Here is a 27967-nt window from a genome sequence, read left to right on the forward strand (position 1 = left end):
AAGAATCAGCTGCAAACTGTGGTTTACTTGACTCAACAGTCTGTAATCTTTCCTTTACAACACACCACTGTGGTGGTTTGTTGATATTAACATTTTCCCATAATCCCTAATGCCATAATAATTGTTGACTATCAAATGTGTCTTCAACTCATACTGCTAGTCCAGATGCAAGGGTATAATTTGACAGGATTATGTGGAAAGTTCTCAAACTAAACCATAATGACAGTACCAGACTATTCATTCCCTTCCCCTCTATTAAATTCAAATTATAGCCAACTGTTTATGCAAAGGGAAAATGACAGTTGACAAACAGATAACTTGTCACAAGAGAAGATAAAGTTTGTATTTATTTTTCTTTTTTTAAAATTTTTTAAATTTTATTTTATTTATTTTTTTATACAGCACGTTCTTATTAATTTTAGTCATCAATTTTATATACATCAGTGTATACATGTCAATCCCAATCACCCAATATATCACACCACCACCACAACCACCCCGCCACTTTCTCCCCTCAGTGTCCATATGTTTGTTCTCTAGATCTGTGTCTCAATTTCTGCCCTGCAAACCGGTTCATCTGTACCATTTTTCTAGGTTCCACATATAGGCGTTAAAATATTTGTTTTTCTCTTTCTGACATGCTTCACTCTGTATGACAGTCTCTAGATCCATCCATGTCTCAACAAATGACCCAATTTCGTTCCTTTTTATGGCTGACTAATATTCCATTGTATATATGTACCACATCTTCTTTATCCATTCGTCTGTCGATGGGCATTTAGGTTGCTTCCATGACCTGGCTATTGTAAATAGTGCTGCAATGAACATTGGGGTGCATGTCTCTTTTTGAATTATGGTTTTCTCTGGGTATATGCACAGTAGTGGGATTGCTGGATCATATGGTAATTCTCTTTTTAGTTTTTTAAGGAAACTCCATACTGTTCTCCATAGTGGCTCTATCAATTTACATTCCTACCAACAGTGCAAGAGGGTTTCCTCTTCTCCACACCCTCTCCAGCATTTGTTGTTTGTAGATTTTCTGATGATGCCCATTCTAACTGGTGTGAGGTGATACCTCATTGTAGTTTTGATTCCACAGGCTGCAGGATTGTAGTTTTTCTTGCTTCTAAAGTTTATATTTTAATGTTTCACATTAATAATCTAAACTAGCATCCAATTCTTGTTCTGATGAAATAAATTAAGCACAGTTTTCCTTTCACACCCCGAAAAACTATTAAATATGGTAAATGTGGAAATCTTATAGTTTTTTTTTTTTTTTGCAATGTACTACATTCTAAGTTTTTCCTAATGAAGGCCTTTGGAACTTTGGAGCAAATTGCTGTAACATTTTTCTTTATGTTTTAAGAGGCAGCTGCCATCTTTCTATCATTACCTGTCTTCATTTTTATTGTTGGGGGTATTATTAACCTTTAAAAATAAATTTTCAAAAAATACTTCTCATGGTAGAATATAGATACAGAAAAATCACATAAAACAAATGTATAGCTTAATGAATTACTAAGGCAAATACCCTTAAATACCATCCAAGTCAAGAAATGGAACATTGCCAGCCCCTCTACAGCCCATCCACAAGTCCTAACCAATCACAAACCTCTCTTTTCTCCCCACATGTAATAGCGCCCCTGAACTTTAAGGTATTCACTATCATATTCACTTACATGGTTTTCTAGTTTAAAGTATTAGCACCCAAGTGTGACTTCCTTAGCACTACAGTTTGGTTTCCCAACTTTTTAGTTTTCTGATATCTTTTTTCCTTACCTACAATCAGTTCTATTTGTAAACATAAATTTATTAATCAGCACCAGTGCTATGTCAATGTATTTCTATTCACTTTGCTTGCCTGAAGCCAATTCTCTCATAAATTCCTCAGGAAGAACTCATGGGAACAATACCCTCTGAATTCTTGCATATTGAAAGCAACTTAAGACCTTTATACTTGAAAATCAGCTTGGCTAAATATCAAATTCTTGTCTCACAGCATCTCTAAGATGTCAGTATGGTTTTATTGGTAATCTAATTCTCTTTTCCTTATAAATAATTTGATATTTTTACCTAGATTCTCAAAAGATTTTATTTTCTTTAAAGACCAGTAATTTTATAGACTATTTCTTCATGTTGGTTGCTCTGGGGTAACTTTTTCAGGGAGTATATGGGTTGATCTTTCAGTGTGCAGTTTCGAATCTCATTTTTTTAATTTCAAGAATTTTTTTGAGTTGTATATTTTAGTATTTGTTCTGTTCTTTACTTTGAGTTTCTTCTCTTGAGGACACCTATTATGTATATATTAAATCATCTTTGCCTATCCTCTTAATTTGTTACTTTCTCTCAAATGTTCTTACTTTTTTTTAAAATTTTTTAAATTTAAGTATAACTGATTTCGAATGTTCTGTTAATTTCTGCTATACAGCAAAGTGACTCAGTAATACACATATATACTTTTTTATATTCTTTTCCATTATGGTTTATCCCAGATATTGAATATAGTTCCCTGTCCTATAGAGTAGGACCTCATTGTTAACCCATTCTATATGTAATAGTTTGCATCTCCTTACCCCAAACTTCCAATCCATCCTTCCTCCAACCCCCTCCCCCTTGGCAGCCACAAGTCTGTTCTCGTGATCATGGTATCTTCCCTGCCAGGTAATTATACAAGTCTGTTCTCTATGTCTGTGACTCTGTTTCTGTTTCATATATAAATTCATTTCTGCCATATTTCAGAATCCACATATAAGTGATATCGTACGGTATTTGTCTTTCTCTTTCTGACTTACTTTACTTAGTATGATAATCTCTAGTTGCATCCATGTTGCTGCAAATGGCATTATTTTGTTCTTTTTTTATGGCTGAGTAGTATTCCATTGTATATATGTACCACATCTTCTTTATCCATTCATCTGTCAGTGGACATTAAGGTTGTTTCCATACAGTGCCAACATGAACATAGGGGGGCATGTTAACTTTTTGAATTATAGTTTGGTCCGGATATATGCCCAGGAGTGGGATTGCTGGATCATATGGTAATTCTATTTTTAGTTTTCTAAGAAACCTCCATACTGTTTTCCATAGTGGCTGCACCAGTGTACATTCCCACCAACAGTGTAGGAGGGCTCCCTTTTCTCCACACCCTCTCCAGAATTTGTTGTTTGTAGATTTTCTGATGATACCCATTCTGACTGGCATGAGGTGATACCTCATTGTAGTTTTGATTTGCATTTCTCTAATAATTAAGGGTGTTCAGCAGCTTTTCATGTGCCTCTTGGCCATCTGTACATCTTCTTTGGAGAAATGTCTATTTAGGCCTCTGCCCATTTTCTGATTGGGTTGTTTGCTTTTTTGTTGTTGAATTGTATGAGTCATTTGTATAATTTGGAAATTAAGCCCTTGTGGGTCATGATTTGAAAATATTATTTCCCATTCTGTAGGTTGCCTTTTTGTTTCGTTTATGGTTTCCTTTGCTGTGCAAAAGCTTGTAAGTTTGATTAGGTCCCATTTCTTTATTTTTGTTTTTATTTCTATTGCCTTGGAAGACTGACCTAAGAAAACATTGATATGATTTATGTCAGAGAATGTTTTTCCTATGATCTCTTCTAGGAGTTTTATGGTATCATATCTTATGCCATTTTGAGTTTATTTTTGTGTATGGTGTGAGGATGTATTGTAACTTCATTGATTTACATACTCCTGTTCAACTCCCCTAGCACCACTTGCTGAAGAGACTGTCTTTCTCCCATTTTATATTCTTCCCTCCTTTGTTGAAGATTAATTGACCGTAGGAGTGTGGGTTTATTTCGGGGCTCTCTGTTCTGTAAAATTTATCCATATGTATGTTTCTGTGACAATACCACATTGTTTTGATTACTGTAGCTTTGTAATATTGTCTGAGTGTAGGAGAGTTTTGCCTCCTGCTTTGTTATTTTTCCTTAGGATTGCTTTGGCAATTCTGGGTCTTTTATAGTTCCATATAAATTTTAGGATAATTTATTCTAGTTCTGTGAAAAATATAATGGGTAATTTGATACAGATCTTTTTTTTTAACATCTCTATTGGAGTATAATTACTTTAAAATGGTGTGTTAGTTTCTGCTGTATAACAAAGTGAATCAGCTATATATATATACATATACCCCCATATCCCCTCCCACTTGCATCTCCATGCTACCCTCCCTATCCCACCCTCTAGGTGGTCACAAAGCACCAAGCTAATCTCCCACTGTTATGCTGCTGCTCCCCACTAACTATCTATTTTACATTTTCCAGTGTACATATGTCCATGTCACTCTCACTTCATCCTAGCTTACCCTTCCCCCTCCCCGTGTCCTCAAGGCCATTCTCTACATCTGTGTCTTTATTTGTGTCCTGCCTCTAGGTTCTTCAGAACCATTTATTTTTATAATCCATATATATGTGTTAGCATACAGTATTTATTTTTCTCTTTCTGACTTACTTCACTCTGTATGACAGACTCTATGTCCATCCACCTCACTACAAATAACTCAGCTTTGTTTCTATTTATGGCTGAGTAATATTCCATTGTATATATGTGCATCTTCTTTATCCATTCATCTGTCGATGGACACAAAGGTTGTTTCCATGTCCTGGTTACTGTAAATAGTGCTACAATGAACATTGTGATACATGACTCTTTTTGAATTATGGTTTTCTCACGGTATATACCCAGTAATGGGATTGCTGGGTTGTATGGTAGTTCTATTTTTAGTTTTTTAAGGAACCTCCATACTGTTCTGCATAGTGGCTGTATCAGTTTACATTCCCACCAACAGTGCAGCAGGGTTCCCTTTTCTCCACACCCTCTCCAGCATTTATTGTTTATAGACATTTTGAGGATGGCCATCCTGACTGGTATGAGGTGATACCTCATTGTAGTTTTAATTTGCATTTCTCTAATGATTGGTGGTGTTGAGCATCTTTTCATGTGTTTGTTGGCAATCTGTGTATCTTCTTGACAGAAATGTTTATTTAGGTCTTCTGCCCATTTAGGATTGCGTTGCTGGTTTGTTTGATATTGAGCTGCATGATCTGCCTATATATTTTGGTGACTAATCCTTTGTCAGTTCCTTCGTTTGCAAATATTTTCTCCCATTCTGAGGGTTGTCTTTTCATCTTGTTTATGGTATCCTTTACTGTGCAAAAGCTTTTACGTTTCATTAGGTCCCATTTCTTTATTTTTGCTTTTATTTCCATTACTCTAGGAGGTGGGTCAAAAAGGATCTTGTTGTGATTTATGTCATAGAGTGTTCTGCCTATGTTTTCCTCTAAGAGTTTGATAGTGTCTGGCCTTACCTTTAGGTCTTTAATAAATTTTGAGTTTATTTTTGTGTATGGTGTTAAAGAGTGTTCTAATTTCATTCTTTTACATGTAGCTGTCCAATTTTTCCAGCACCACTTATTGAAGAGGCTGTCTTTTCTCCATTGTATACTCTTGCCTCCCTTATCTAAGATGGTGACCATATGTGGGTGGGTTTATCTCTGGGCTTTCTATCCTGTTCCATTGATCTATACTTCTGTTTTTGTGTCAGTACTGTACTGTATTGATTACTGTAGCTTTGTAGTATAGTCTAAAGTCTGGGAGCCTGATTCCTCCAGCTCCATTTTTCTTTCTCAAAGTTGCTTTAGCTATTCAGGGTCTTTTGTGTTTCCATACAAACTGTAAAATTTTTTGTTCTAGCTCTGTGAAAAAATGCCATTGGTAGTTTGATAGAGATTGCATTGACTCGGTAGATTGCTTTGAGTAGTATAGTCATTTTCACATTGTTGATTTTTCCAATCCAAGAACATGGTATATCTCTCCATCTGTTTGTGTTATCTTTGATTTCTTTCATCAGTGTCTTACAGTTTTCAGAGTACAGGTCTTTTACCTCCTTAGGTAGGTTTATTCCTAGGTATTTTGTTCTTTTTGTTGCAATGGTAAATGGTAGTGTTTCCTTAATTTCTCTTTCAGAATTTTCATCATTAGTGTTTAGAAATGGAAGAGAGTTCTGTGCATTAATTTTGTATCCTGCTACTTTACCAAATTCATTGAGTAGCTCTAGTAGTTCTCTGGTAGCATTTTTAGGATTCTCTATGTATAGTATTATGTCATCTGCAAAGAGTGACAGTTTTGCTTCTTCTTTTCCAATTTGGATTCCTTTTATTTCTTTTTCTTCTCTGGTTGCTGTCTCTAAAACTTCCAAACCTATGTTGAATAATAATGGTGAGAGTGAGCAACCTTGTCTTGCTCCTGGTCTTAGTGGAAATGTTTTCAGTTTTTTACCATTAAGAACGATGTTGGCTATGGGTTTGTCATATATGGTCTTTATTACGTTGAGGTAAGTTCCCCCTATGCCTACTTTCTGGAGGGTTTTTATCATAAATGCGTGTTGAACTTTGTCAAAAGCTTTTTCTACATCTATTGAGAAGATCATATGGTTTTTACCCTTCAATTTGTTAATATGGTTTATCACATTGATTGATTTGTGTATATTGAAGAATTCTTGCATTCCTGGGATATACCCCACTTGATTATGCTGTATGATCCTTTTAATGGGCTGTTGGATTCTCTTTGCTAGTATTTTGTGGAGGATTTTAGCATCTGTATTCATCAGTGATATTGGTCTGTAGTTTTCTTTTTTTGTGACATCTTTGTCTGGTTTTGGTATCAGGGTGATGGTGGCCTCATAGAATGAGTTTGGGAGTGTTCCTCCCTCTGCTATATTTTGGAAGAGTTTGAGAAGGATAGGTGTTAGCTCTTCTCTAAATGTTTGATAGAATTCGCCTGTGCAGCCTCTGGTCCTGGGCTTTTGTTTGTTGGAAGATTTTTAATCACAGTTTCAATTTCAGTGCTTGTGATTCATCTGTTTATATTTTCTATTTCTTCTGGGTTCAGTCTCAGAAGGTTGTGTTTTTCTGAGAATTTGTCCATTTCTTCCAGGCTGTCCATTTTATTGGCATATCATTGCTTGTAGTAATCTCATGATTCTTTGTATTTCTGCAGTGTCAGTTGTTATTTCACCTTTTTCATATCTAATTCTATTGATTTGAGTCTTCTCCCTTTTTTTGTTGATAAGTCTGGCTAATGGTTTATCAATTTCATTTATCTTCTTAAAGAACTAGCTTTTAGTTTTATTGATCTTTAGTATGGTTTCCTTCATTTCTTTTTCATTTATTTCGATCTGATCTTTATGATTTCTTTCCTTCTGCTACTTTGGATTTTTTCTGTTCTTCCCTCTCTATTTGCTTTAGGTGTAAGTTTAGGTTGTTTATTTGAGGTGTTTCTTCTTTCTTTAGGTAAGATTTTATTGCTATAAACTTCCCTCTTAGACTGCTTTTGCAGCATCCCATGGGTTTTGTGTCATCATGTTTTCATTGTCATTTGTTTCTAGGTATTTTTTGATTTCCTCTTTGATTTCTTCAGTGATCTCTTGGTTATTTAGTAATGTATTTTTTAGCTTCTGTGTGTGTATTTTTTCCTCTAATTGATATCTAATCTTATAGTGTTGTGGTCAGAAAAGACACTTGATATGATTTCAATTTTCTTAAGTTTACCAAGGCTTGATTTGTGACCCAAGATATGATCTATCCTGGAGAATGTTCCATGAGCACTTGAGAAGAACGTTTATTCTGTTGTTTTGGGATGGAATGTCTTATAAATATCAATTAAGTGCATCTTGTTTAATGTGTCATTTAAAGCCTGTGTTTCCTTATTTATTTTCATTTTGAATGATCTGTCCATTGGTGAACATGGGGTGTTAAAGTCCCCTACTCTTATTGTGTTACTGTAGATTTCCCCTTTTATGGCTGTTAACATTTGCCTTATGTAGTGAGGTGCTCCTATGTTGGGTGCATAAATATTTACAATTGTTATATATTCTTCTTGGATTGATCCCTTGATCATTATGTAGTGTCCTTCTTTGTCTCTTGTAATACTCTTTCTTTTCAGGTAGACTGCCTATTTCCTCTTCATTTGTTTGGTCTGGTGGGTTTTTACCTTGCTCCTTCATCTGCTATTTGTTTCTCTGTCTTCTCATTTTGCTTAACTTACTGTGTTTGGGGTCTACTTTTGGCAGGTTGCAGGTTTGTAGTTCCCATTGTTTTTGGTGTCTGCCCTCAGTAGGTAAGGTTGGTTCAGTGGGTTGTATAGGCTTCCTGGTGGAGGGGACTAGTTAGTGCCTGTGTTCTGGTGAATGAGGCTGGATCTTGTCTTTCTGGTGGGCAGGACTGCGCCCGGTGGTGTGTTTTGTGGTGTCTGTGAACTTAGTATGATTTTAGGCAGCCTCTCTGCTAATGGGTCTGGTTGTGTTCCTGTCTTGCTAGTTGTTTGGCATGGGGTGTCCAGCACTGTATCTTGCTGATAGTTGATTGGAGCTGGGTCTTAGCATTGAGACAGAGATCTCTGGGAGATCTCTTGCTGATTGATATTACATGGGGCTGGGAGGTCTCTGATAGTTAATGTCCTGGAGTCTGCTCTCCCACCTCAGAGGTTCAGACCTGACACCTGGCTGGAGCACCAAGACCCTCTCTGCCACAGGGCTCAGAACAAAAGTGAGGGAAAAAAAGAAAGAAAAAATAATAAAATAAAGTTATCAAAATTAAAAATTATATAATTAAAATTGTAAAAATGAAAAAGTAAGTTTAAAAAGAGAGCAACCAAACCAATAAACAAATCCACCAATGATAACAAGTGCTAGAAACTATACTAAAAGAAACAGACAGACATAACCTTAGGACAAATGGTAAAAGCAAACCTACACAGACAAAATCACACAAAGAAGCATACAGATACACATTCACAAAAAGAGAAAAAGGAAAAATATATACATATATATATATATATATATATATATATAAAAGGAAGAGAGCAACCAAATCAATAAATAAATCTACCCATGATAATAAGCTCTAAATACTAAACTAAGATAAACATAAAACCAGAAACAAATTAGATGCAAAAAGCAAACCCCAAGTCTACAGTTGCTCCCAAAGTCCACCACCTCAATTTTGGGATGATTTGTTGTCTGTTCAGGTATTCCACAGATGCAGGGTACCTCAAGTTGATTGTAGAGATTTAATCCCCTGCTTCTGAGGCTGCTGGGAGAGATTTCCCTCTCTCTTCTTTGTTCACACAGCTCTGGAAGTTCAGCTTTGGATTTGGCCCTGCCTCTGCATGTAGGTCGCCCTCTGGCATCTCTTCTTCGCCCAGACAGGAGGAGGTTAAAGAAGCACCTGATTTGGGGGCTCTGGCTTACTCAGGCCAGTGGGGAGGGAAGGGTACAGAATGCGGGGCGAGCCTGCGGCAGCAGAGGCCAACATGATATTGCAACAGCGTGAGGCGCACTGTGTGTTCTCCCAGGGAAGTTGTCCCTGAATCACGGGACCCTGGCAGGGGTGGGCTGCACAGGTTCCCAGGTGGGGAGGTGTGCATAGTGACCTGTGCTTGCACACAGGATTCTTGGTGGCTGCAGCAGCAACCTTCGCGTTTCATGCCCGTCTCTGGTGTCCGTGCTGATAGCAGCATCTCGCACCCATCCCTGGAGCTCGTTTAGGCAGTGCTCTGCCTTCTGTGGGCACTCGGGGAAGGAATGCCCTCACCTCACACACCCCAAAACAATGGTCTCTTGACCCTTAGGCGGTTCCAGACGTTTTCTCGGACTCCCTCCCAGCTAGCTGTGGCGCACGAGCCCCCTTCAGGCTGTGTTCACGCAGCCAACCCCAGTCCTCTCCCTGGGATCTGACCTCCAAAGCCCGAACCTCAGCTCCCAGCCCCTGCCCACCCCGGCGGGTGAGCAGACAAGCCTCTCGGGCTGGTGAGTGCTGGTCAGCACCGATCCTCTGTGCAGGAATCTCTCCGCTTTGCCCTCTGCACCCCCATTGCTGTGCTCTCCTCCATGGCTCTGAAGCTTCCCTCCCACCCACTCCCTGTCTCTGCTAGTGAAGGGGCTTCCTAGTGTGTAGAAACTTTTCTTCCTTCATAGCTCCCTCCCAGATGTGCAGGTCCCGTCCCTATTCTTTTGTGTCTGTTTTTTCTTTTTTTCTTTTGCCCCACCCAGGTACGTGGGGAGTTTCTTGCCTTTGGGGAAGTCTGAGGTCTTCTGCCAGCATTCAGTAGGTATTCTGTAGGAGCTGTTCCACGTGTAGATGTATTTTTGATGTATTTTTGGAGGGGAAGGTGATCACATCCTACTCCTCAGGCCACCTTGAAGGTCCCCTATCTCTTTCTTTTTTTTTTTTTTGACATTTAAATTTTCCTCCCTTTCATCCTGTAGTCATCCAAAGGTATTATTTGTTATGCTTATTTGATCTTGTATTTCTTCTAATTTAGTTTTCATTTTCTAATTATTTTTAATTTTTTTTTCTTTTCTGAGTATGTCATCCCATTTTTGAGTTTCTGCTTCTTATGTAAGTTATTCTTTCATATATCGTACCAAAGTCTTCTGGATTCATTAGAAGTAGCTATAAGTAGAAAATAGAAGTTAGAAACAGAAAAAAATATATTTTTCATCTTTTAGGGGCATATCCTTCTATCAATGATGTATTTTCTGTAGGTGTTCTATTTCACTATTTTTTCTTTCTTTTTTATAAATTAACTATGAGACTAAAACTTAATCATTTGTATGTTGCTTATCTTTATATAAAATGTGTTTTCTTAACTCTTAAAGGGAGATGTGATCCAGAAACCTTTTATAAGTTATGGTTTTAAGCTATATTTCAAAATTATGGGCAATAACGTTCTAAGACCTCCCAGTCCTTCTCCTTTACTTTCATCTAGACGTTTTTCCTTTGTCCCTGTAATGCTCAACATAGGATCTTTTTCTCAGAAGGAAGCTTTATCATGGAAGGGAATTTAGTAAGATTTTAGAGTTCATGGTACTCAGACTATTCCAACTCCTTACTATAGACCTCTTGTATTCAGCTATAGTGGAATGTCAAAATCCCCTCCCAGATTTAATTACCATTCTCAAGTTGCCCTACTGCACTTTCCAGTGAATATCTGTCAGTAATTTGGGAATTTTTCAGGTCCATCAGATATCTATTTGCTTCCCTCTGCTTCCTCCTACACAGTTGCTTTGGAAGGCCCATCTCTATACTCACTCATTTTGGGGGTTCATGGAAATAACTTGTCACCTAATTTTAATTATATATTGTCACTGAGTTTTGGGGTTTGTACTCTAGATGTCTTGCAGAGAGAATTCAGAGAGATTAAAAACTTTGTCACCACCAACATTCCAGAATCCTCCTTGTTTACTTCATATCTTTATGTTTTATGGAGCTGTTCAGTTCCCTGCTGTAATGAGATTTTTTTTTTTTGTAAGACTTTACAGGACTATAGGGAAGCAGAAATTTGAAAAGAAGCCAAGAATAGCCATTGAGCAAATCTTCCTTGCTCATCTCTCACATCCTCTGATAGATCATATTCTTTCCCTCCACTAGGCCTTCTCACAAGCTATTTTTTTCTGCCCGCAATGCCCTTTAGCCTTCTAAGTAAATCCTACTCAATCTTCAGGTCTCCACCTGACTGTCACTTCTTTACTCTCATAACACCTTGTACGTTAGCTTTGGAAGATAAATCACACTAATACGTCTTCTGCATAGACTGTAAGTTCCATGAAGTGCAAGTACCATGACTATTCTATTCACTTCTGCATCCTCAGTTCCTGGCCCATTGTATGTGTCTAATAAATGATAATGGAAAAATAAATATCTGGATGTCTGATGAGTGACTGCATCTAGCAAGTCACATGTGGAAGCATCACAACTATAGTTAGAAATAATAAGCAATATGTATTCCTTTAGATGGTTAACTATAAATTTTTTTGGTTTATTTTAGCTAGGAGAGTGTTTTCCATGTTAAAACTTAAAAAATAAAAATAAGATATGAACATTATGTTTTTGATACAATGGGATAAGTAATGATGTTCAAAAAAGGCATTCTTTCTTATATCTGACAATAAGAGTTTGCAGCAGGTCAACATTGGAGGTTGTAGCTGCTGGGGACAATAAATCCAGGTTGCAGGTTTAGAACATCTTTTCATATAAATAGTACTTCAAAAAAGAAAAAGATTACAAATAAATTCAGCATGATTTTCCAAGTGTGAGCCACTAACCAAAAGAGTATAAAATCTATCACCCAGGTTATAAAGAAAAAATCTAGTGAAAACAAAATTTCAGCATTCCATAAATACTGAAGGATTCAAATTTGTCACAAAACACTATTAATATCATGAAATGCCATGGTATCTATGACTGGCCATCTAGATTAGGGTGAATCTAGTAAATTAGCATTCAAACCAATTCCATGAAATACAGTGCTACCTTAACATCATGATTTTAATGTACAGAAAATTTTGACAAAATTCTTGAATAGATGAGGAAAAATAGGGAAAGTTCTAATTAAATGTTGAGAATGACATGAATAGCTCAGTGAAAATACTTAGGCTTGTTTAATAACATCTTTGGCAAAAGCAGTATTATTTGTACAGTGACAATTACCTGCCCCAAGTACAATTACAAGCAAGTCTACACCATCAGATTTAGATGCTACACTGAGCCTGCTTCTTCCTCTTTAGAACAATCTGGTCCTGCACCTCTATTGCATGACAGCTCCTGATAATCTGCTTGAGTTGTTTCCTTTCTTAGAACAACCTAAGAATATGTCACTAATAAGAGGTGCATGTAAGTACACCCTAATCTCACTAAGGCTCCACAAGCGGACTTTTTAAAAATGCTTTCTACACAGGCCAATGGATCATGCTTGCATTTATTTCTGCTATGTTTCATTGGAGATTTGGATTTGAGAAGGATAAGTGAAAGCTTAGAGTCATAGAAGCCTTCCTGGCATGACTCATTTCTATAAGGAGGTAGAAAGGTAAATCAAATGACATTTCTAAGATTTTTCCAGACTTATGCTATAACTATTAAGAGAAGGTTTTATGATTGGAACTGGCAAACTACTTTCCTGGGATTTATCATTATGTGTGAGCATAGACTTTCAGGCTATACATCCCATACCGTGCCTAAGACACTTTAGGGCTATAAAATGTTTACCATCCCCTGCCAGTTAGCTCAGAGGGCTGGAGAACTGCTTTGAAGAAGTCAAGTCACAAGCCCCATCCCTGTAGAAGCCAGTTAGTGTCAAAGAAAAGATCTGTTCCCTGCCTAAAGCTTGCACCTTGAATCTCAGCCAGCTCTTGGCCACAGCAAAACTCAGTTCATTTACCCTTGATCGTAGGAGGAACCAGGAAAGAGAATGTAGATGGATCAAAGCAAAACAATCATCACTCTTGGACAGAAAATCTAAATAAAGTCATTTCCTCCTGACAGTGTCGACAGCATCATCTTCTTAGAAGACATTATATATTCTATAATTTGATGAAATTACTCTTTTTGTACCTAAATCCCTTCCTATATGTAGATTATTCTTGGAATGCTGATGTTGACAATAATCTGAATCTGTATTATATATGGACCATGGAGTGACACGAACTTCATAGAGAACATGTATTTCTTGGCTATAGTCACAACAATATAATGGATTGCCTGACTCATACTTGAGTTGCAGCAGGCTATACATACCCTTTTCTCCTTTCACTATGTCTCTTTCCAGTTTATGCCCACATATGGATGGCTCTTTAATTTTAATGAAAGTTATACCAGGCTTTCCACCCCAAATTTAAATGAGAAAAAAAAAGAAAACAGAGCAAAATAGCTAGTTTCATTCTCAGTCCCAGAGAATGGGGAAAAAGCCCAACCTTTTCATTTCAGAGTCCTCTGCCTCAAATACATCTCTCAGACATTCACATTTCTCCTTCCCTTATTTAATTCAGGTTTCTATGAAAAATTTCAGCTCTTTCTAGATACTTCCCAAAGCATCATTTCCACCGTGATGTTCTCCTGACCCCAAACCTTATCTCCTTGCCTTGCTTTATTTTCTTTATAGCACTTACCTCTATCTGATATTAGATTTGGTGATTACTTGTTTGTCCTTTTTGTTCCCTACTATATTACTAATGCTAAAACAATACCTGGAATAGAATAGGTTTTTTCAATATATATTTATTGAAAATGACTTAATATGAACATAAATTAACAAATAGACATTATAACAGCAATAAAATGGCATGCATGTATAGTGACATCTTTTCAAATCAGCTTTGGTTTATTTTGAGACACAGCTTCCTTCCAATTACCCATTGTTTCAATCTTCCAAGGAAAAGCCTTACAAAATCTGAATAACGGTTGCTTCTCTTGCCACAGAGTTGCAAGTAATCGCTAGTTATTTTTTTAATTAACTTTTTATAACGTTTAAGTCAAGCTATTCTTTGGTAATAGAGGTAAAATTGACATAACATAAAATTAACCATTTTAACATGTGCATTTCTCTGTCATTTAGTACATTGGCAATGTTGTGAAACCATTACCTCTATTTAATTTTAATCCATTTTCATCAATGATGTTACTTTTTAGAAAACTTATTATTCATCTTGGAGTGGTAGAAAACTAACCCATTACATAGCAAAATGGTAAATAAAGGAAAGAATCAAGCATTTATCTCATCATCCCTATTTAAGCTATTATATGGGGTAAACAAATAGTAGATGAGGGAAAATGAATCTTTTTAAAAGTATTCCAACTGATAAATAAAAAAGAAATTATTAATTTGGTATTTCACTATTTGGAATCCCCAGTGAATTAGTGGGTCTAGCTATTGAGCACGAGCAACAAATATCACAAAAAGAAAGACATCTAGATATTCTGTGCCTTGTAATAAAAGAACACAATCACATCTACAGTTTTGTCCAAGAGAGAAGAGAGAGTCTGCCCAAGCCTCTGCATTTAGCTGCCAATTTTCCAGAAACACAGAGGACAGGGAACATGTTGAAGTACACCATGAGTATACAATCTGCAAAGTCCAGGCTGTGAGGAACTCTATAGGGCAAATTCACTAACTTCTTCAAATAATAAATTGTAAGAAGTATAGGCTGGAAGAGAAACATATAGATTAAGAGACTTAAAAGACATAACAATTGTTTTTAATGGGCAAGATTAAACATAGTGTCTTAGGATACATGTTCAGGGAATAAAGATGTAAAGAAATGCAAAGAAATGATAAATATAGAAGTCACAGTCATGGTTATTCTAGAGAAGAAAGGATGGTGACTGGGACAGGGCATATGTTTGAGCTTAAAGTTCTGTTTCTTGATCTGAGTGAAGTTACAAGAGTGTAATTAAAACTTCATTAAGTTCTCCCTAAGATCAGGAATAAGACAGAATGCTGTTTTTTACCACTTATATTCAACATTGTACTAGAAGTTTTGACAAGGGCAATTAGGCAAAAAATAGAAATAAAGGCATCCAAATGATAAAGGAAGAAGTAAATCTATCTCTCTTCTCAGATGGCATGATCCTGTATGTAAAAAACCCAAAAGAATGCACAAAAAAGTTACTGGAGCTAATAAATGAATGCAACAAAGTTGGAGGATACAAGATCCATGCAGAAAAGTCAGTTGTTTTATGTATATCAGCAATGAACAGTCTGAAAAGGAAATTAAGAAAACAATTCCATTTACAATAGCATCTAGAAGAATAAAATACCTATGAATAAATTTAACCAAGGAGGTGAAAGACTTGTAAAATGAAAACTACAAAATGTTGCTGAATGAAATTAAAGATCTAATAAATGGAAGGACATCCTATATTCATGAATTATAAGACATAATATAGTTAAAGATATCAATACTAACCAAAGTGGGCTACAGAGTCAATGCAGTCCTTGCCAAAATTCCAATGGCCTTTTGGCATAAATGGAAAACCCAATCCTCAAATTGATAGGAAATTGCAAGGGGTTCAGAATAGCCAAAACAATATTGAAAAGAATAAAGTTGGAGGGCTTACCCTTCCTGATTTTAAAACTTACTACAAATCAACAGTAATCAAAATATTGTGGTTCCGGGGTAAGGATAGACATATAGACTAATGGAATATAAGTGAAAGTGCAGAAATAAACCCGTACATCTATAGCTGATTGATTTTTAACAAGGGTGCTGAAACCATTCAATGGGGAAAGAATACTCTCTTCAACAAATGGTACTAGGACAACTGTATACCCACATGCAAAAGAATGAACTGGGACCTCTTACTCATACCACTTATAAAAAAGTAATTCCAAGTGGATCAATTATAGAGCTAAAATCATTAAATTCTTAAGAGAAAACATAGGGGTAAATATTCATGACTTTGAATTAGGCAGTGGATTCATACATATAACACCAAAAACAGCAACAAATATAAATTAATAGGACTTCATCAAAATTAAAAACTTTGAACATCAAAGGACATTCCAAGAAAACGAAAAGACAACCTACAGAAGAGGCAAAAATATTTGCAAATCATGTATCTAAGGATCTAGTATCTCAGATATATAAAGAACTCTTACAACTTAAAAAAAAAGAGAGACAATTTTAAAATGGGAAAAATACTTGAATACGTTTCTTTAAAGTAGATATACAAATGCCCAACAAGCACAAATGCTCAACATCTTTAGTCATTAGGATATCACAAATCAAACCCACAAGCTACCACTTCACACCGACTAAGATGGCTAAAAATAATTTTAAAAAAACAAACAACAGACAACAAGTGTAGTGAGGATGTGGAGAAATTGGAACCCTCACACATTGCTGGTGAGAATGTAAAATGGTTCAGCTGTTGTGGCAAACAATTTGGTGTTTCCTCAAAAAGTTAAAGATATAATTATGACATAATCCCATAATTCCACTCCTAAGTATTACCCCCCAAAAAAATTTGAGAACAGTTATTCAAATAAATGCATGTTCTTGAACATGTTCACATGTTCAAACCAGCAATATTCACAATAACCAAAGAGTAACAACAGCGCAAATGTCCATCAAATGATGAATGGTTAGAAACATTGTAGTATATCCATACAATAGGACATTATTCAACCATAAAAGAGAATGAAGTACTGATACATGCTACAACATGGATGAATCTCAAAAATATTATGTTAAGTCAAAGAAGCCAGACACAAGAAGTCACATATTGTATGATTCTATTTACATTAAATAGCCAAAAGAGGTAAATCCATAGAGATAGAAAGCAGATTGTCATTTGCCAGAGACTGGAAAGAGGACAGAATGGGAAGAAACTGCTTAATGGGTAAGAGGTTTTAGTTTGGAGTGATGGAAGTGTTTTGAAACTAGATAGAAAGAGGTGTTGGTTACCAACATTGTAAATGTTCTAAATGCTTCTGAAGTGTTCACTTTAAAGTGGTTCCTTTTATGTTCTGTAAATTTTGCCTCAATGAATCAGTTTTTCAACTGCATTAAGCTACTAAAAAACATAACCTACACCCATATACACCTCTTTATAAATTCTGAACTCTTTTTTGGAGAGGAGAAGAGAAATGAGGAGATGCTGATTCTGAAACGGTTACTTTGGACAAAGAAAGGTCAGACTCTTTTCCTGACTCATAGTCATTATGGTAATTATTTCATAAAATGAAGTTTCCATTTGCCCCATGTCTCAAGTTCATTCTAACACATTTCCTCTGACTTAGTGACAGCCTGTTTAAACACGTTTCTTGTATTTTACAGACACACTTGGCAAGTGCAAGACAAAATCGACGCAAACAATGTGGCTTACACAACTGGGAAGCTAAGCTTCCACACTGATTATCCAGCCCTCCATCATCCACCTGGGGTAAGGTGAGCTTCAACATATTTTCCACAAGGCAGGCCAAGGACTAATATCCTCCTACATTTTGAGCCTAGAAGATTATATGTTTCACTAGCTAATTTGTCTTATGTAGATCTTTCTCCAAACACAATCCAAACTCAGAAAATCTCTGTACTTAAATCCTGAATAGCCTCATATTCCCAAGGAATAGAAGATTTTCATGTTTTTGTTTTGTTTTGTTTTGTTTTAACATTTCTTCATTTCTCCCTGGAAATAACTATTGGCATTTGTTGCTTTGCCAAGACATTTTACCACAGTGGTTCATCTTGAGGTCTTTTTGAACATTTACCATTCCCAAGAGAGTTAAAAGAGAAAATAAAACCAGGGAACACAATGTAGAGTTTTTCCCACAAAGTCACATGGCCACCATTCATATCAGTTAGCTATTGCTGCAAAAAAACCCAAAAAAACAAAAAAAAAAAACCCCACTCCATAACTTCACAGCTTCAAAGAACAGCCATTTACTTAGCTCATGTCTTTACAATTTGGGCTATGTTCAGCTGGGTAGTTCTGCGGTTGCTAAGTCTGCTAGGGACTGGTTGACCTAGGTGGTAGCTGAGATGACTTGCCCCTGCTCCATTTGATCTGTCATCCTCTCCCCTCAATCAGCAGAATGTCATCTCTGCCATGTTTTATTGGTCAAAGCAGGTCATAAGTTTAGCCCAGATTCAAGGGGGGAGGAAATAGAGGCCACCTTTTATGGGAGAAGCTGCAAAGATGTACTACAAAGGAGTATGAATACAAGAAGCAGAATAACCCTGTCTGGTTGTGGAAATCATCTACTCTCCCAGCTATCAGATACTTCATTGAGCAGGGAGATGTTCACCATGGAACCACAAATCCTCCAGATTTTCTGGAAGCCTCCTCTTCCACTACATTGTTACAAAATTACCATTTTACTAAACCAGCTACATTTTTACAAAAGCATCATTTTGTTAAACCAAGAAATAAATGGTCAGGAAACCACCTTTGAAAAGATATTTTGTTCCTATTTTTAGAGCTAAATGAGACTAAATGAAATAGCCACACAGAAATTTGTATCTTCAACAGTAAATGGAAATTTGGGGCAGTTCCCTAGCTAATGAAGGTGAAATGGGGGAAAATCAAAATTTCTGTGTTTTTCATCATATTGACTGGACACATTTTCCCTGTGCCTTTGTTACCCATTGTCCTCATCAGTATTAACTAAGCTAGTCTAGTATTTGACTTCACATATTTTATTTTGTTGATTGTAAAACACCACATGATTTCTCTGAACTAAATGACGACAGTGAAATGACCCACAATAGTCACCTTTTTGGGTAGGGATTGAGGGGAAGGCACACAATGTGATTTCTTTTAAACGTGGTCCAGAAATTTTCTAAAACCCTGAGGGTTAAAAGCCAAACTAATCAGCTCAGTTCATCTGCCAAAGACAGGTTGGAGAAGTTAAATGGAATAAAGTTTTAAAAATTAGACTAGAAAACTAGATTCTATTTGAATTTTTAAATTGTCTGCTTTTTATGAGTTTATGTTTGTTTCTGGGTTAAAATTGAAAGCCTATGGAAAAGTGATTAAATGACTTCATAAATGTCCCTGAAGTATAAGGCTTGACATTTTCATAGCATTTTATATTTTTTTCTGCATTTTATATTCTTTCAAAGCATTTTTACTTATATTGCTTTATTTGATGCCTCTTAGAATTCCTTTAAGGTAGATAGGAGACATCATGTCTTTTTATGTTAAATGATGAAATGGTACCCAGCATGGTTAAATACTTTCACAGGGTGACATCTGATTAATAGGGAACTTGAACTTGAAACCAGGCCTCCATCAAGTTTTTTCACCACACCATAGGGATCTTGAGTTGGACTTTCTAATTACCATAATTTCTATAAAATGTTATTTATAGACATTGTCATATATTACAAACTCTCGAAATACAGGAATTGAATCATACTTCCATAAATTTCAAGACTTAACCCAGCACCTTGCATGTAATAGAGACTTAATAAATATGCCAAAAAGAGGTTTAAAAATGCCACAAAATTGTACCAATCTCTACCAGCAAGTGCAATATCCAAATCTAAGTGATCTGATAGGAGATTTTTAAATAAAAAATGATTCCTGAAATGTCTAGATTCTGGTAAAAATAATGAATAAAATGTAGCCACCTGCTTGTGCTATTGTTTAAATTTCCATTTTGAATTATTCAGGGATTAAACCAAAGTTTGAGCTCTTTTATAACAAATAAAATAAATCAATGCTCTTTTCAGTACAGATGAAATGATCTGGATAATGAGTTACCTGTTGAGAGTTCAGTTTGATCAATTTCAATCACATGGGGGAGGATAAGGAGACATCTTTAATGAAACACAGATGTTGCTTCCTTCACTGTCTTTGTCTGGGCCAAAAGTCACATGCTGCCATAAAGTAACATTTAAAAAGAAAATATTTTTGGTTCTGAATGACTTACATGACATCAAATTTGGTTTTATACACATCAGGCGTATATTTACCTCTTGAATTCATGATGAAAGTATTGTCTGGCTCCATCGTCTTTTTTCTTTCATAAGATGGCATTAAAATGTAAATGTACAAAAGAAGATTATTAGTTGGCCTTGCCACATGTAAAAGACATCAGCTGACCTTTTTTTTTAAGATTTGTATTTGCAATATTCTGTGACTTCATTATGGCAGAGTATAAAAGGATTTAAAGAACACTCAGATCCTCCCAAAGACAAAGTTATGCTATTGCTTTGCCTTCTTGGAGTTTGGAAGACTTGAGTTTGATATTTCCATTTCATCTTCTTTTTAATCATGCTGTTTCACCCCTCATTACCCTGGCGATGAGATAATTCTCTACAATGACTTGGTCAGCTTATGCACATATTTTTTCAAGCTTAAAAAAAATGGCATAAGTTTAAGGACTGAACCATTATTCACTTAGATCAGTTATCTCCTAATAGCAGAAAATAAGGTATTATCAACCTGTAATGGAAGTTTAAGTTTACAAAACACATAAACACACACACCACATAATACCAAATTAGTAAGAGTACTATAAAGGGACTTCTTCTATTACAGGAAAGGAACTTGCTGTATGAGGACTTTGAAGCAAATAGGCTGAGGTTTGAACATTAGCTTTGCCATGTATTAGCAGAGTTCTTACTAGCTGGCAAGTGTTTACACCTGACTCTCAGTTTCTTCATCTATATAATGGAGATGAAATTATCGAATTCTAAGGACTGTTGTGAGGAATTAATAAATATGCATTATAACATCATAATTTAAGATCAAGTATGTATAAAATTTTAAATATTGAGAAATTTTGTGTGGACTTAGGAGGAGGCAGAATTTGTGTTCTAGATCTGCACTATCCAATATAGTACTCACTAGTCATCTATGATTGTTTACATTGTAATTTAAGCTAATTAAGTCACACTAACCACATTTCAAGTGCACAGTAGTTGTATAGGACTAGGGACTACTATATTGGGCAGCACAGAAGAACATTTCCATCAACACAGAAGGTTCTAATGGACAGCACTGCCCTAGCCATCTACGGAGATAACCAAGCCAAATAGATATTTTTCCCCCTTATACTGATATCCCCCTAGTCTGAGTATTTGATCATATTTGCCTCTTCCTTTCTACAAGAACTGTCAGACACTGGCTTTTATTTTTACTTTATTCAGTAAAGAGGAAGTTTTAGTTTATAGTATTAGTTTCTTTAAGCTGAATAGTGTTAATTTCTTTAAGCAGAAAAATTACTGTCTAAATTTAGGTATTAAAAATTTAGGTATTCAGGGCTTACCTGGTGGCGCAGTGGTGAGAGTCCGCCTGCCAATGCAGGGGACACGTGTTCGTGCCCCGGTCCGGGAAGATCCCACATGCCGCGGAGCGGCTGGGCCCGTGAGCCATGGCCGCTGAGCCTGCGCGTCCGGAGCCTGTGCTCCGCAACGGGAGAGGCCACAACAGTGAGAGGCCCGCGTACCGCAAAAAAAAAAAAAAAAAAAAAAAGGTATTCAAAATCACCCACCCATGCTGACTTACCAAAAAGAATCATATAACTGAGGAAAACAAATCAACTCCATTCAGAAGAATATTGTTAAAATATTACTGCATTTAGTTTTTCAAAATGAAATAATGTTAAACATTTTTCCCTAACTCTTAGTAAAAGTAACTAACATTCCTTTTGGTTTCTCATTCCCAGTGTACCTTGGGCTTATTCATCCTCATAGCCACATCCTTCCTCATTCCCTTATCATTATGCTTGAACTACTGCATTAGATTCTCAAGTAGTTACTCTCTCACTAGTTCCCCCCCTTAAAAAATGTATCTCTTGTCAACACCACTAGACTAATAATTTCCAACTCAGTCTTGACTACGTTGCTTCCATATTCAAAAGACTTTAACAATTCCCCTCTGTGCACAAGAAAGTCCAATATCTTTCATCTGACATTCCAGACTCTCCTGATGAAATCCTAGATTACCTTTCCAGCTGGATCTACTATTCCCAGTTGTGACCCTCTACCGCAGCCAAACTTTTTGAGACCCAGTGGAGTATGCATTTTTGCATACCCATCAACACTGCCACCTGATTAGCTCTTGCCATTCCATTCTATGTATCCAAAATTTTATCCATCCTCCTTTGCCCATGTTAAATCCCACCTCCTCTGTAAAGTCAACACAAAGTGCCCACTCAAAAGATCACTGCTCTTATGATCTGTGCCTTTTGTTTACTAATGAACATTATATGCCTGTGCCCTTGTCTTCAACTATAACAATGTTTGAACTATAAATTATTGATTACAAGCAACTTTTTCTCCCTAACCTCTTTCTCTGTTGTCACCAAAGAGACAGATATAAAAGGTTTGCTGATTTTAATTCAGTAACTCTTATGAATCTTTTCTTAAAACTGTCAAAAATGTTAAGCGCATACCATTTTAAAACATAGTTCTCTGTTTCTTTTCATAGGTTCAGCTTCTGCACTGCATAAAGCAAACAGTCACTGGGGGTGATTCAGAAATTGTAGATGGATTTAACGTATGCCAAAAGCTCAAGGAAAAAAATCCTTGGGCATTCCAGATTCTGTCCTCCACCTTTGTGGACTTTACAGACATTGGAGTGGATTACTGCGATTTCTCCGTACAATCCAAACACAAAATTATAGAGTAAGTACTGTTTCTAAATTTGTCAGAGAGTAAAACTGTTGACAGCAAAGGCTTCATTAACCTAAAGCTTAAACAACAGAAAAATTCAGTTAACTCACAAACTTTAGTTTTTATTAACTGTTTACTCCAGTTCTTGAATGAAAGAGGAAAAAAGAACACTATCACCATTAAAAAAATTCTTTATCAAATTCCCTGTTCTTAATCAATATAAGAAGAGTAACTAAGACTTCATGTATACTTCATTTTAAAAATATAAGTTCTACAGAGTTATAATCAGTGTGATTGTATGCTAATCAGGACCCTTTCAGAAGTGAAAAAAATATAACTCAAATTAGGTAGGTCCAGGAGTTTTAAAATATCATCTGATATTGCTCTCTTTTTTTCCTTCACCTCTTAGCCAACATATCCTCTGTGTTGGCTTCATTTTCAAAGATAATCAATAGAAGCTCCAAGTTTTCATTGTTATTAGAGCTGGTAATCACAGCACACAGAAAACACTTACTTCCCAATAGCTAACACAAAGATGTAGATTCGCTGCTCAACATGTGTTCAAGTCTATACTGGAAGCAATCACCATGGCTAGGAAGTCAGAGAATTTTGACTGGCTGTCCCTGGATCACATGTTCACCTCTGGAGTAAGGTCAGGCTCACCTGAACTACAAGGGCTGAGAATGAAACAGTGACGTCTCCCCAGACTGATGCCAAAAACTCATATGTTCCCTACACAGGATGTTTTGTGTGCTTTTTTCATTTAACATTATTTCACAATAATTTTTCAAGTATCTACAAGGACCACACATTTATCCTCTTATATGAGAATTATCCTACATTGTGTTTCTAGGACATGTTTTATTTAATCTAACCTCAGTTAATGAATGCTGGGGTGTTTTCCAATTTTATAACTGAGTTTGTATTCTTCTTTTAGGAGAAATAACCAAATAATACGAAAATAAACTCATTTAATAAATAATCAAATCCCCAGTATACTAACTCAGCTTTCTTATATACACATATGATCTTCATTTATTCATTCAACAAATATTTACTGAAGCCAGTCACTCTTCTTGGTGCTTGGGATACATCAGTGGACAAAACAAAGATTCCTGCCTTCATGTATCTTACTTTCTAATAGGGGAGGGGAGAATCAGGAATTTTAAAATATATGAGTAAATTGCAATGAATATTAAAATATTTTAATTGCTTAAGAAAAAAGGAAAAGTAAGGCAGGATAGGGGAATCTGTAGAGCCAAAGACTTAGGGAGGATAAAATTTGTATCATTAAATAGTGTGTCAAGGATAAGATTTACTGAGTAGGCGATATTTCAGCAAAAATTTAAAGGAGTGAGGGAGTTTTTCCAGAAGATGAGCAGCTAGAGAAAAGTTCCTAGGATAACCCTAAGAAGATGCTGGGTGTGTTCAAGGGACAGCAATGAGGCCAATGGGGAGATAGTATTACAAAAGGAGGTCAGGTGGGGGTAAGTTTATATAGAGCCTTACTAGTCATTGTAATAACATTAGCTTTAATTCTTAGTGAAAAAAGGGCTTGCTGAAAGATTTTGACCAAAAGAGAGGCATCTATATTTATATAAAGTCATTTACATTTTAAGTGGATCACCATGGCTGCTGTGCTGAATATAGTGTACAAGAGCAAGGGCAGCAGCAGGAAGACCAGCTTGGAAGCTCCTACATGACCAGAAGTCAGAGATGAGGGTAACTTGAACATGAGTGGTCCAGGTGGCGATAGCAGCAGTATGGAGAAGGGTCTGCTTGGGAATATATTTTGCATATCGAAACAGCATATTTTCATGACAAATTGAATAATGGTGTGAGAGAAAGACACATGTCAAAAATAAATCCTAGTTCATAATAACATACCCTGAGAGGTAGGTCATTGAGGTGGGAAAAAGATAAAATAGCTCCTGAGATTCCCAGTTTTAACAGGACAGCTTTCACTGTTTAAAAGTTAACTTAGAGGGTAAACAGCAGAAGCAAGAAGAACTACAATCCTGCAGCTTGTGAAACAAAAACCACATTCACAAAAAGATAGACCAAATGAAAAGGCAGACAATTATGTACCAGACGAAGGAACAAGGTAAAACCCCAGAAAAACAACTAAAGTAAGTGGAGATAGGCGAACTTCCAGAAGAAGAATTCAGAATAATGATAGTGAAGATGATCCAGGACCTCGGAAAAAGAATGGAGGCAAAGATCGAGAAGATGCAAGAAATGTTTAACAAAGACCTACAAGAATTAAAGAACAAAGACCTAGAAAAATTAAAGAACAAACAGAGATGAACAATAAAATAACTGCAATGAAAAATACACCAGAAGGAATCAATAGCAGAATAACTGAGGCAGAACAACAGATAAGTGAACTGGAAGACAGAATTATGGAATCCACTGTTGCAAAACAGAAAAAAAATGAATGAAAAGAAATGAAGACACCATAAGGGACCTCTGGGACAACATTAAACACACCAACATTCACATTATAGGGGTTTCAGAAGGAGAACAGAGAGAGAAAGGACCTGAGAAAATATTTGAAGAGATTGTAGTCAATAACTTCCCTAACATGGGAAAGGAAATAGCCACCCAACTCCAGGAAGAACAGAGTCCCAGGCAGGAAAACCCAAGGAGAAACACGCTGAGATACATAGTAAACAAATTGACAAAAATTAAAGACAAAGAAAAATTATTAAATGCAAAAAGGGAAAAACGACAAATAACATACAAGGGAACTCCCATAAGGTTAACAGCTAATTTTTCAGCAGAAACTCTACAAGCCAGAAGGGAGTGGCACGATATATTTAAAGTGATGAAAGGAAAGAACGTACAATAAACATTACTCTATCCATCAAGGAACTCATTCAGATTCGATGGAGAAATCAAAAGCTTTACAGACAAGCAAAAGCTAAGAGAATTCAGCACCACCAAACAGCTCTACAACAAATGCTAAAGGAACTTTTCGAAGTGGGAAACACAAGACAAGAAAAGGACCTACAAAAACAAAAACAAAACAATTAAGAAAATGGTAATAGGAACAGAGATATCAATAATTACCTTAAATGTGAATGCATTAAATGCTCCAACCAAAAGACACAGGCTAGCTGAATGGATACCAAAACAAGACACATATATATGCTGTCTACAAGAGACCCACTTCAGACCTAGGGACACATACACACTGAAAGTGAGGGGGTGGAAAAAGATATTCAATGCAAATGGAAATCAAAAGAAAGCTGGAATAGCAATACTCATATCAGTTAAAATAGACTTTAAAATAAAGAATGTTACATGAGACAAGGAAGGACATTACATAATGTCAACGGATCAATCCAAGAAGACATAACAATTCTAAGTATATATGCACCCAACATAGGAGCACCTCACTACATAAGGCAAATGTTAACAGCTATAAAAGAGGAAATCAACAGTAACACAATAATAGTGGGGGACTTTTAACACCTCACTTACACCAATGGCCAGATGATCCAGACAGAAAATTAATAAGGAAACACAAGCTTTAAATGACACAATAGAACAGATATATTTAATTGATATTTATGGGACATTCCATCCAAAAACAGCAGATTACACTTTCTTCGCAATTGCACATGGCACATTCTCCAGTATGGGTCACTTCTTGGATCACAAATCAAACCTCGGTAAATTTAAGAAAATTGACATCATATCAAGCATATTTTCTGACAATGACATTAAGAGATTAGAAATCAATTACAGGGAAAAAACTTTAAAAACACAAACACATGGAGGCTAAACAACACGTTACTAAATAACAAAGAGATCAGTGAAAAAATCAAAGAGAAAATCAAAAAATACCTAGAGACAAATGAAAATGAAAATACGACGATTCAAAACCTCTGGGATGCATCAAAAGCAGTTCAACAGGGAAGTTTATAGCAATACAATCCTACCTCAAGAAACAAGAAAAATTTCAAATAAACAATCTAGCCATACACCTAAAGGAACCAGAGAAAGAAGAACAAACAAAACCCAAAGTTAGTAGAAGGAAAGAAATCATAAAGATCAGAGCAGAAATCAATGAAATAGAAACAAAGAAAACAATGGAAAAGATCAATAAAACTAAAAGCTGGTTCTTTGAGAAGATAAACAAAATTGATAAAACATTAGCCAGACTCATCAAGAAAAGGAGGGTGAGGACTGGGCTTCCCTGGTGGTGCAGTGGTTGAGAGTCCGCCTGCCAATGCAGGGGACACAGGTTCGTGCCCCTGTGCGGGAAGATCCCACATGCCATGGAGCGGCTGGGACCATGAGCCATGGCCGCTGAGGCTGCACATCCGGAGCCTGTGCTCCACAACGGGAGAGGCCACAGCAGTGAGAGGCCCATGTACCACAAAAAAAAAAAAAAGAGGGAGAGGACTCAAATCAATAAAATTAGGAATGAAAAAGGAGAAGTTACAACGGACACCACAGAAATACAAAGCATCCTAAGAGACTACTACAATCAACTCTATGCCAATAAAATGGACAACCTGGAAGAACTGGACAAATTCTGAGAAAGGTATAACCTTACAAGACTGAAACAGGAAGAAAGAGAAAATAGGAACACACAAATCACAAGTAATGAAATTGAAACTGTGATTAAAAATCTTCCAACAAACAAAAGCCCCAGACCAGATAGCTTCACAGGAGAATTCTATCACACATTTAGAAAAGAGTTAACACCAATCCTTCTCAAACTCTTCCAAAAAATTGCCGAGGAAGGAACACTCCCAAACTCATTCTATGAGGCCACCATCACCCTGATACCAAAACCAGGCAAAGATACTACAAAAAAAGAAAATTACAGACCAATATCACTCATAAATATACATACAAAAATCCTCAACAAAATACTAACAAACAGAATCCAACAACACATTAAAAGAATCATACACCATGACCAAGTGGAATTTATCCCATGGATGCAAGGATTCTTCAATATACGCAAATCAATCAATGTGATACACCATATTAACAACTTGAAGAATAAAGACCATATGATCATCTCAATAGGTGCAA

At 36.3% G+C, this 27967-nt stretch overlaps 1 protein-coding gene across 1 annotated transcript in view; it reads left to right on the forward strand.

Annotated features, from left to right (window-relative positions):
- BBOX1 (gamma-butyrobetaine hydroxylase 1) overlaps window positions 1–27967 on the forward strand; it is a 77447-nt gene that overhangs the window by 34723 nt on the left and 14757 nt on the right. Inside the window, exons 5-6 of the mRNA XM_082845274.1 lie at window positions 17627–17732; window positions 22728–22924. Coding sequence (XP_082701400.1) covers window positions 17627–17732; window positions 22728–22924 — 303 coding nt within the window. The remainder of the gene's footprint in view (window positions 1–17626; window positions 17733–22727; window positions 22925–27967) is intronic.

The sequence above is a fragment of the Leucopleurus acutus genome (assembly GCF_964270905.1).
Source record: "Leucopleurus acutus genome assembly, chromosome: 8".
NCBI lineage: Eukaryota > Metazoa > Chordata > Mammalia > Artiodactyla > Delphinidae > Leucopleurus > Leucopleurus acutus.